We start from the raw sequence: 11,224 nt of genomic DNA, 5'->3' as shown, positions 1-11,224 counted from the left end.
CTGGTGAGGCACCCGGCTCGGTGAACTTCCGCAACTCAACTTCCTTAAATGCTCTCTTGACGAAGTACAGGCATTGCCAGAAATGCTCCAACTGCTTCAGCAGCTGTGGTTACGGAGCAGCTCAGCTCTGGCTACAAGCAGACTGCCCCCTTCATGCAAGAGGCCAGATGTCCCAGGAAACAAACTCCTTCCTTGCTCTGGACAGATGCCATTTCTGAGGCCACTCACTGCACTGTGCAGTCTTAAACAGTTTTCCTTTCTCTTATGGGCTCTTCTGAATGTCAGCCTCAAAGTGAGACAGACCAGCAGGGCAGCTGGAAATTCCCCAGATGAAATGAAACATTCCCAGGGTCCCAGGAACCGCACTACTCCACACACTCACTTGGCTCTGTGGCAGATACATGGGACACAGAACAGGAGAGGTGGGCAAGATGGGGATTATAGTGACAAAGCAGCAGGGAAGGGACCAAAACCAGGTTAGAGGCAAACAGGGCCAAAACAAGTCTCTGCTTCTGACCTTGGAACAAAGGAATTCCATGTGGGCAGCAGAGGAGGAAAAGAGCTCCACTGGCTCATGGGCACTGGCTAACCTAGAGAGCAGCTTATGAAAAGGCATGACATGGCCAAGATCAATTTTAGTCAGAGGCAGAGCCCCACAACTAATTACAAGTGGAAATGACTGTGCTATGATTGCTGTGGATTCCCAGGCACACGGTGGGATGTCCTCCTCACCTCCTATCAAAGCCAAGATTGCCATGGCTCAAAAGGGACAAGCTGCTGGCAAAAGTAGCACAGAAAAGGTGGAGAACAAACCCCACCCCCCCCCCCCCCCCCAACTCTGTAAGAGGAGCCAGCTGCATGTTTTATTCTTTCCTTTCTTCCCAGCCCTGATGTGATGAGTCTGGCACTTTGGAGCAGCCTGGACAGCTGGGGGAATGGTCACTGAAGGAATCCTAAGGGCATTCTCAGGTGCTACTGGGATGAGGCAGGAGAGATAAAGTGGAACTTCAGCAAGTGCTCCAACTGTAAAACAATAAAAGCAGGAATCAGAGCTCCCTGCTGCAGGAAAAGAGAGCAAGAGAGCCCTGAGCAAACACAACATCCTTTGTCTTTCAAGGGGTCCACCAAAAAAACCCCTGGGAATAAGAGAGCTTCCGCATTTCCAGCTACCATGGCATTTTCTGCACTTATCAATCTTGCCCTTACAGGAGTTGGCTCTCCAACAGAAGTTGGCTCTCTTTCCTTAGGGTCACTGGGATATTCCAGGCCCAGCCAAGCCAGTGTCACCAGGATCCCACACTCAGGAAAAGTGGTTACTCCCAAGAAGAAAAACAGAAGATGATAAAGAGTGCAGTGAAAGTTCTCTACACTCACCTGACCTCTTCTGCAAGGCCAGAGCAGCTTCAGGTTTGCTTCCCTTTAAATTAGGGAGCAGCAATGGAGAGAATAGAGAGCATTAATCTTGCTCAGAGGTGCTGCAGTCCTCCCAGCTTCTGGAACACTGACAGCACTGCAGGAAGGCCCTGGAGGTCACAGCTGCAAAGCAGTGAGAGGTGGGATGAGCTTTGCCACCTGGTACTGCCAAGAGCAGGTGAGATCAGTCATAGCTACTGGATCCCATGGCTTGACTGGTACTGTCAATTATCACAGCTTTGTGAACCAAGTGTGCTTCCTGCCAGGGCCTCACTGCGAGGCTGCTTCTGTCCTTCTCTCACACCTGGATATTCATCAGCTTTCTCTGCCTCATGAACAAAGTAAGCAAGAATCCTGCCACAGTTTAACTCTACATGTCACTCAAGGTCAGCTTCCCCTAAGGAATAAAACCTTAATTCAATGAATAATGAAATCATATTTGAGACTCAACTAAACACAAGCAGCATGAAGATCAGTGCCCAAGTTGGTGGCTGCCCTGCAAGGCCACATGATGCCCAACAGCAAGGGCCAAACCCCCACTTGCACAAAGGTTGTCACAAAAGCTGCAGCTCCCTTCCTCTTGCCCAACCCAGCCTCCTTATCTTCCACTTCACACTCCTTGCTCTGTAGGAGCCTCTGTCCCTTGCATGCAGAGATGGCTGATGGAGCCCTGATAGGACAGAGCAGCAGTCCTGCCCTCTGCAGAGAGCTGCAACATCAGAGCAGGCACAAACAGCAGCACTTGAGCAGTATTTGTTTATTCAAAGCATCCTTTATTCTCTCTCTCCTGTAAGGCACATCACCTAGTGCACACTTGTCTCACATCCCTGTCTCCTTGCTTTCCTCCCATACCTTCCCTGCCAGGCTACCCACCACTTGCTACAATAGTTTTGGTATGCAAACATTTCCCTTTTTTAAATTTAATATTCTTCCTTCTCTCCCTGTGCTACCTATCCAGCAGCCTCTACCCCCACCCCCCCCCCCCGCCCCCCAGGGTGTATGCAGCAGCAAGGCAGGCAGGATCACCCTTCAGACAAGGTTTAGGGGACAAGGTTTCCAGACACTCATTTAAGCCACACCGTTAAACCTCCCTCCTGACTTCCAGCAAATTACTGTAACCTCCACCCCAGCTCACTCCTGGCACAGAAATCTGTAAGAAATCTCTCCCAGCATTGTTGCAGGAGAATTACTTTGCCATGTGTAATGCTGTCCTCTAGTGAAGAGCTGTGACACTGCACATCAGCAATGAACTCCCAGCTCTGCAAATGCCAGCCCATCCCACTGCTCCTGTGGCTGCTCTGCCCTCAGAGCGCTGGCAGTCCGGAAAGGATTAACAATACCATTAAGACCACAAAGACAGTATTTTCTTACCACCCTGGAGAGCAGAATTGCTGAGTGTGTGTACAGCGACATATCTTGTGTCCCATTTTGAGCCGAAACCACAAGGCCAAGGACTCCTGACAGCTCTCAGCATGACTCTTCAGCTTGATCTGCAAAAGTCAGAGGACAGTGGACTATGGCACAGAGAAGTGGCCACAGATGCCACAAAACCATAAAAGCAGTGAGGTCTTGTGCAAAAAAGCCCCAAATCCCAAGAAACTATCTGTCCAACCACCAAGACATGGTTAGGCCTGTAATTAACTACTCACTGGGCAGTGTGTTGTGTTTACAGCACTGACAGCTTTCAGCATGTTTCCAAGAAGCACAGTGGGGCTGCAAGCAGGATCACATTTAAACAACCCATACATTCCTGCAGTGCCAGGTCACTGCTGCCCAGAGCTGGCTGAACCAGCCATTCCTGACTGCTGGGAAAAAAACAAGACTTTCCAAGACAGGTCATTAACAGGAAAGGAAGCATGAGGAGCAGTGGCACACAAACAACATGCCCATCTCACAGTACACTTCAGTAGCAGAGTAACAAGAAGAGGAAAGCAACTTGTACCACACCTGGAGGTGAATGCAGCCTGTTCCCGCCTGTATTCATCTCCAGTACAACACACTGCAGAGGAAATCAGGATGCTGGGGGACAAAGCCCCATTGTGCTCTTAAGCTCATCCACATTTACTTCCCACTGCACCAGCCCAACTTACTCTGTTTGCCTACTTGGTTCATGAAACTGAACAGGTGTCAGCCATAGTCTTCCCTTCACTTCTCCACATGCTAGCCCAAAGCTCTCATTTCTGTAATATCCAGCCTCAACCTAGAGCATTCTCCTCCTCCCTGCAAAGGCCTTTGCACAGCTCAGACAGATGTCCCAGGCATCCCATCCAGTATTCTGCTAGCCTCAGAAGCATGGAGAGAATCTATCTCAGGCCAGCAATCTTCCCTTAATTAAGTTTTCCCTATCCTGCAGCACTGGGAAGCTATTCACTGACTGTGATTGTGGGAAATCAATAACACAGGTTCATTTAGCTACATCCTTCGTGAGCCCTTGGAGAGAAAACAAACATCCCACTGCAAGAGGTAGCAGCAGAATTCAAGCTCTCTAGTGGACCCTCAGACATGAGAAGTCAAAATTAAAGGAGCTTATAAAGAACAGGAGCCTGCAGAGCAGTTTTTGGAGTGGTGGGAGGAAGGCTGTTTAGGGACTCTGCAGCTCTACTTCCTTGGAGGAGTCCCTGAGGCATCATGTACCCCTGACTCTGTCTCCAAGTGATCTCTTTTATGCTCTTTAGGAAGAATCCTAGAGAGGGATAATTTGCAAGCTGTGTCTAGTGTCAAACATAGTCACCGACTTCACAAGACCCCAGAGCTCCAGTTTTGTACCACAGGAATCCACACAGAGCACAGCTTGGTGTTTTTGCTAAAACCCTAAAACCCCAAGGATAAAGCAAGCACCATTCCTGCAGTTCCTTTAGGGATGGTTGTTAGCAAGGAGCTCTCTTTAGGAAAGAGGGCACAGACCTGCTCACAGCTGCCTGCAGAGAAGCTCACACGCAGTTACTTGTCCACAATAAAATGAAAAGCCTTCACCTGACCTTGGCAAAAGCCAAGACTTCACACTTAATGAACAGAAGCCTGCTCCTACTCAAAGCCCTGAGAGCAAAGGGTTGGCAGGGAGAAGAGAGCCTTAAGAATACTGAATTTCTTGAATATTACCATGGAATTGTGTGTTTTAGGAAGGGCAAGTCTCCACTGCAGCATGAGCGAGTCAGAAATAAATGCAACATGGAGGTGAGGCTGTTGGGCTGAAGGCAGAACATCGCAAGCCCATCACACTCCGTACATTTGCTGAGAATGTTCTAACAGTTCCCCTGCACATCCAGCCTTCTCCGGTTCCTAAATAGGGAAAGGCAAATACATGTTTTGAGAATGAACAGATACATCTATCATATTGCTAATGGTATTGGTTGATATGAGTGGACACATACAACATCTGGTTGGAAGGTTCAGCAAGAGGTCAGCTGTGGCTCAAGGCCTGTTGTTCAGGCCTCAGTACTTCAACCCAACAAGCACCAGGCAAAAACTGTCAAGACCTGACTCAGCCCCAGAGGCATTCTCAGTACATGTCAATCCTCTGCCTCTTAACTGGAATTAAGCAAGAGCATAGGGAAGGGACTTGTGGGAGGTAATAACTCATCATCATTTCACCTGCTGAACCAAAAAAGAGGAGGAGCCGGAGCAAACCCATCACTGAGGGAAAACGCATTGAAAAATTACTAGAAAGCCCATTTTGTAGGAAGTGCTATAAATTCACTTTCCAAGAATTACAATTATTTTGCAGCTACTCCATTTATTCCATAACATGTCTTCTTGGGGAAGCCTCTGGGTTACAGGCAGTTCTCCAGTTGCTGTAGGTGCCTCCAGATCTACAAGTCCTGGTTTACAAGAGGTTTTTGCTGCAACCACTACACCTGACTGACCTCAGATTGAGGGGAGGGAGAAAACGATTGCAGAAGGCACAACTACATCATTCCAAAAAGTGATTTTCTTGCACCATAAAGAAAAAAAAACTAATTTACGTCCCAAATCACCATTTTAGTTGCCTTTTGAACAAGACAATAGAACAATTTCGCAGGGAACTAACACCTGTGGAGTAAGGTGAAGCTATAACTTCAGAGAAGGTTTAGAGTGTATCAATAACGGACTTGGGAAGAGCCCAATTTGAACAAAACTAAGGCAGTCTTTCCCTCTAAAAAAGTGCCGCTTGGCTCGGGCACCCTTGCAGCCTCACAGAGGCGCAGGCAGCATATACCTGCATCAGGGAGAGCGCAAAAAGTAACTCCGTCGGGAAGCCAAGGTAGAGAGGAGACTTGTGACCTCCTCCAGCGCTGGGCACGTTCCAGGAAGCCGTGCCAGAAGCCTTCCTGCGGCTCAGCGAGCGCTACCCACGTCCCTGAGACACCGCTCCGCGCCCACCCGTCACTCCGGGACGGGTAAGAGGTGCGGTGACACGGGCACCAGGGGAGGGGGCTCGGTTTAAACGTGGCCCAGGCTCCTCCTCCTGCCCGCCCCTCTCCTCTCCTCCCCTGCCCTCCTCCCCTCTTGTCGTTCCCACCCCTCAGGGCGGGGTTGCCCCCTACGCTCCGCCCCTCGCCCCCGGCGGGGCAGCGCGGGCAGCGGCACCGGTGGCAGCACGGGCGGTACCGGCATGTCCTGAGCGGCGGCGGCGGCCGATCCGGGCCGGAGCCAGCACGGAGGGCTCGGTGGAGCAGCGGGCCAAGGGCCGGGCCCCCATGAAGGAGAAGGAGGCGGGCGCGGAGCGGGGCAAGCCCGCCACTTACACCGGGGACAAGAAGGCGCGCATGGCGGCCAAGACCAACAAGAAGTGGGTGCGCCTGGCCACCGTGCTGGCCTACGTGCTCTCCGTCTCGCTGGCCGCCATCGTGCTCGCCGTCTACTACAGCCTCATCTGGCAGCCGGTGCGCGGCAGCGGCGGCTCCTCCAGCCCCGGCCCCGGCGCCGCCGCCACCCCCGCGCAGCTCCGCGCCGCGCCCGCCGGACCCACGGCGGGGCCTCCGCCCGCGCCGCCGCGCACCGGCCCCGGCCCCGCCGCCACCGCCCCGCCGGCCGCGTCCCCCTCGCCCGCGGCCGGGAACGGGCCGGGAGCCGGCAGCCCCTGAGCCGGGCGGGCCGCGGGAGGCCGCGCGCCGCCGGGGATGCGGCCGCGGGGCTCGGCCGAGGATGGAGACCGATGGCTCGCCCGTCCCTGCGGCACCGTGCAGCGCCCGTGGAGACTGACTGGAGACTGACCTGGAGACTGACCTGGAGACTGACTCGGCCCCGTTTGGACTCGGTGGAACTGCGGTATCTTCTTTTCCCCCCGATTTTTCCTCAAAAGGGAATTTTGTGGCTTCGTTTTCTTCCTCACCAGGGCTAGCTTCTCTCCCTTTGAACCCGCATTGAATTCCTGCGCTGTTTATGCCAGTCTGTTACCTATACAAGGATATCGGTGTCCAAAATTCCTCGCTATTTACAGGATCAGCTGGGAACAATACGAATTTAGAGGCTGTAATCCATTGTTGAAGTAAAACCAGTTTTGTTTAACGATGAGCATAAACTTATTTAAAATATGTGGAAGGTAAATTGACTTGTTTACTATATTAAAATATTTTCCCAATATGAAAGTCTCTGTAACAAAGTATGTTCTCTTCGGTGGTGGGAGGAGGAATGCTGAACTGGAAGGGGTCTGAGTAGCAAAAATTTGGCCACTGCAATGGGCAGTTATGGTACATGGTGTTGATTCATTTGTTATTGGTCTCTGTAGGTGAGGCTGGAGAAACCTCTGTACGTGGCTAATTGTGGCAACGAAGCAGTGGTGCTGGAAAGGTTTGATCTGTGCTGGCAGAGCAGGCGGAGCTGTGGCAGTGGGTGCTGGTGGGCTCTGAGCTGTGGTGCGGTTGTACCCGCGGTTGTACCCTCGTGCTGCTGCCTGCAAGGGATGGCAGCGCTTACGGATCGTCCCCGCACCTCTGGGGCATGCAGAACCAGGGTAGGTCTGGCCCAGGCAGCTCCTGGTGAGTCCTGGAAAGGCTGTCCTCCCAGCTCCATGGTTTCCTGCCCTGTGGTCCTCAGAAATCTTCTATTCCTTGATCAGCAGGGTGAAAAAATGGCCTTTAATGACTCTGGGATGTGGGATATAAACTAGGAAATCGTAAGAGCCATGTTGTTCCAAGCTACTGCTTTCCAGATGGATGGATTCAGCTGAATCTGTGAGGCTGCCAGGCTGTGCTGCATCTCTATGAAAGAATCACAGCAGTTCAGATTCCTTCTGCTGAGGGATGCAAACGTGGTGTAACGTGGCGTACATATTTGAGTTGTGCAGATCACAAAGGTATTATAAAATACAGCATTTGGCTGCTCGAAAAGAGCTGTTTCATATCAAAATTGGAGTTTGGGACTGTGGTGGCTTGTTAAGGCTGCATCATCAGCTGGGCATGGCCTGTACACCATCTGTGAAAGGTAGAACCAGGAGCAGAGGGTTTGCAGGGAGAAATGAGGTGAACGGAGAGTGGTTTGTGATCTTCTTTTCACCCTCTTTTCCAGTTTTCTGGGGAGCATGCAGGGAATGCTTTGTGTTGTTGGAACAAAAAGCTGGTGGGAAGGACAAAACGATCCCGCTTAGTCACTTTAGCCAAAATCATGGGATCACTGCCACCCTCCTGCGGGGCAGGTGGAAGAGCTGGAAGCACTGTGTCAGCAGACAGGTGCCCGGCAGCTGTCACCTCCTGAGGTGCTTCTCTGCTCTCTGTTCATTTGCAGGGGGAAGGCTGGGTGTCCCGGAGCAGCACTGGCTCCAGGCCCCACGGGTGTCTGTTCTGTGAGTGGGGGATTGTGTTCCTTTGGTGGTTCTGCCTGCAGCGTGTTGATCCTTCTGTGGGGCTGCTCACACCCATGGCAGTTCTGGTCCTGGTGACATCAATGCCTTTTGCTGGCCTTAGGGCACACCTTTGATTGTGGGGCAAAGTTCCTGCAGCTTCCCAAGGGAGAAATGAATGACAGAGAAACCAAGCTCATTGTGGTGCCAGCTGAGTTTAGTCTGCTTCTCAGCTCAGGTGGTAATGCAGAACCAGTTGGGAAGTGTCTCTGAGAAGGAGCTTGTGTTTAACATTTAAAACCTTGGAGATAAATAAAGCTGCGTGCAATGACATGGATGCTGGGATTTCTCTGCTGCTGGCCTGCAGCTTGGAGCTGGTGACTCTGTGTGCTGAGTGCCCAGGGCCTCCTGGCATCCTTCACTTTAACTACAGTTGCTCTCAGAAGACTAATAGAGCCTGGCTGCGTGGTGCAGAGGGGAGAGGAAGTGAATGGAATTAAATGGGCTGTGTGGCCCTCTTCCAACCTGTCGTGTAACTGCTGAGAGATGCCTTGTACTCAGGAGCAGGAACAACCTAAAGTTCTTTACCTAGTTTGTGGTTTTGGTAGCAAAGGATCTCTGGGACAGAGACAGTGCACAGATCCACTGGATCAAAGGGAACAGGCCCTTCACTGATGGCTGCCTCCCCTTCTGGTGCTAAAAATAGTTGATGAGCCAGTACGAGGATGGTTGTGGCTGTCTGCATTCCTGTAGGAAAGTGCAGGCTTGGTGAGTTCCCAGACTGTGTTTTTGCATCTTCTCCTCTGCTGACAAACAGATTTCACTGAAATGCTGCTATTTCTGTACCTATTAAAACTGGCTTTGGAGCATCCTGGGGCTTCACTCCGATTGTACTGAGTGTGCAAGGGAGGAGAAGCTGCCTGGGGAAGATGCAGAAGGGTTGTGTGCTGCCAGCCTAATGGCCAGGGAGCTTTGGTGATTGCAGCAGCCTGGTTTTCCAAATCTTCTGGACCTATATTCTTCAGCTATAATCATTTCCCCATCCTTTTCCTAGCCAGGAGTCATAGCCCTCTGGAGGCAGATGTGTTCCCATTGGGATGCTGTTGTCAGCCTGTGATGAGCCCGTTGCTGTGCTTCTTACTCTTGTCATGACAGACTGTCGAAGAAATCGGTGACTAAGTGTACTTTGCAAATACTCTAGTAACAAAAATGGCTTATCTGGACTGGTTTCTAGATGTAAGCTAACTTAAAATTCAGGGCACTAGGGATTTCTTGGGAAGTAGATTGGCTGCAACAGATACTTGGACTGGGAATTTTTGCATTATGTTGCTGTCATTGTACTGAGACAGTCATCTGCATCTCAGCAGAATTGCTTTAGTGCCCTGAAATGGTGCAGTCACCAGTCTGGGGTAAAGCTGAGGTTTAAAAGGCAGATGGTTGTGTCGTCTGTTGTGTTACTTCAGCTCCAGTTCACCCTTTCCCTTCATTGCTCCTCAAAAAAAAAATAAAATTCAGGTTCACTTAGTGTGATTGTATCAGGCAGGACAAGGCACGGGGTTGTTTGTTGCTTCCCAGGTAGAAATTACTGTAACATTGTGATTCAAGATGTTGATTCCTTGGAATTGCTGGGGAAGGTTATTCCCTTCACACAGCTGCTGTCCTACACGTCACCTACCAACAGAGCTGTGCCATGTTCCCATGTGTGCATGTCAGTGAGGAAGGAAAACATCTGGAAGTCAGTTGGATGAAGGAAATACTCAATGTGAGTGAAATACCTTAAAGCTTTTTGTTTTTGTGGTAGACATCTAATACCTGCCCTCTGCCTGTGCAGACTGGTCTTGTCCAAATGAGTCCAGTTTGTGCAAGGAGAGCATTTAGTGTAACTCACATGCAGAGGGACCAGAAAGAAGGGAAATAGCAGGAAGAGTTACTGGAGCATGTAATGTGCTCCAGCAGCTGGCTCACGTTTCCATCTCTAAAAGCTCTTTTTTCCCTGTGCGTGTTCTCTTGCGGGCTCATCTGATGCAATGCACATCATCTTAATCCCAGATTCCTGTGCAGTATTTCTGACAGGGAATCTTGGCTTAATCCCTGATCGTAGCTGAAAAGCAGTTGTGTGGTGTAGGGATGATAACAAAATCAGTGGCTGCTTCTGGCCATCAGGGATTTCCCCCAGAGAAGTCAAAGCTGATCTCAGTGGGCTGCTCAGGGGGGTGTTACCGACGGCTGGCTCTTGAGTCCTGGAGCTGCTGGAGCACACAGAGAGGGGAATGGCATAAGAAACAGTCATAGCGAGCTGGAGCATGAAGCTAAGGGGATGAAGCTTGGCTTGTGGCTGTTCCACACATGTTCAGAGGCAGTTTTGGGAAAACTGGCCAGGTGCTGTGTCACTGCACTGGGATGGTGTGAGCAGGAATCAGCCATGGACTTCCAGTGTTGCCTGCCAGTGCTGCAGAGCCTGGTTGAGCTGCTGCTGTACAACCTTTCCAGGGAAGGCAGCAGGCTGCCTGAACTTCCTTAACTTCCCAGCAGTGCTGTATCCTTCTGTTGCTCTGGGCCTCCCATTGACTTGAAAAGCACTAACTACTGTATTATGCACTTAAAATATAAAATTGATAGCTAAGTGCCAGTGTCCTCAGTGTCCTCTGCGACTTGAAACCAGTTTATCTGGAGGGAGATCGTTGTGGAAAACCAGTGAAATTTTCTGTTATTTTTATATCTAGAGACTCTGTATTGGGCTTTACTGGTTAGTGGTCTGTGTGTATGCTCCTGCTGCAGGTATTGGACTTGTTGAGGTAGGAATGGAGAGCCGAACTGCTGTCAGGATTTTGTGTTATTGCCTCCTTCAGTAATTACTTTGGAAACAAGTGTCTCCAACTTTATCCAAATGTATTTTTGTCCTTGGCTTGAAGTTTGTTAAATTACCTTCTTTATGCAAGAGCTGACTCACCAGTCTGGGATCAATTCTGATAGTTTTAGCTACAGAGTGGCTGTGTTGAAATTGATTTCCAAATTTTTAAGGAAAAGAATGCTGTCTGTGGCATTCTGATGGCC

The 11,224-nt window shown here is 50.5% G+C and overlaps 1 protein-coding gene across 1 annotated transcript; it reads left to right on the top strand.

Moving 5' to 3' along the window:
• Positions 1 to 5,906: 5,906 nt before the first annotated feature.
• INAFM2 (InaF motif containing 2) lies at positions 5,907 to 6,980 on the top strand. The gene has a single exon (XM_071428069.1). The coding sequence runs from the start codon at positions 6,090 to 6,092 to the stop codon at positions 6,474 to 6,476; it is 387 nt and encodes a 128-aa protein (XP_071284170.1). The 5' UTR covers positions 5,907 to 6,089; the 3' UTR covers positions 6,477 to 6,980.
• Positions 6,981 to 11,224: the final 4,244 nt, after the last annotated feature.

Source organism: Agelaius tricolor, unplaced genomic scaffold (assembly GCF_023055355.1).
Source record: "Agelaius tricolor isolate 1412-34295 unplaced genomic scaffold, bAgeTri1.0.p SCAF_5, whole genome shotgun sequence".
NCBI classification, from domain to species: Eukaryota; Metazoa; Chordata; class Aves; order Passeriformes; family Icteridae; genus Agelaius; species Agelaius tricolor.
The sequence above is the reverse complement of the archived record's forward strand: the minus strand, read 5'-3'. Positions and strand labels throughout refer to the sequence as shown.

What these genes read in the sequence shown, in the direction of transcription:
- INAFM2 (XM_071428069.1), top strand. Translation starts at nt 6,090, where the DNA reads ATGAAGGAGAAGGAGGCGGGCGCGGAGCGGGGCAAGCCCGCCACTTAC.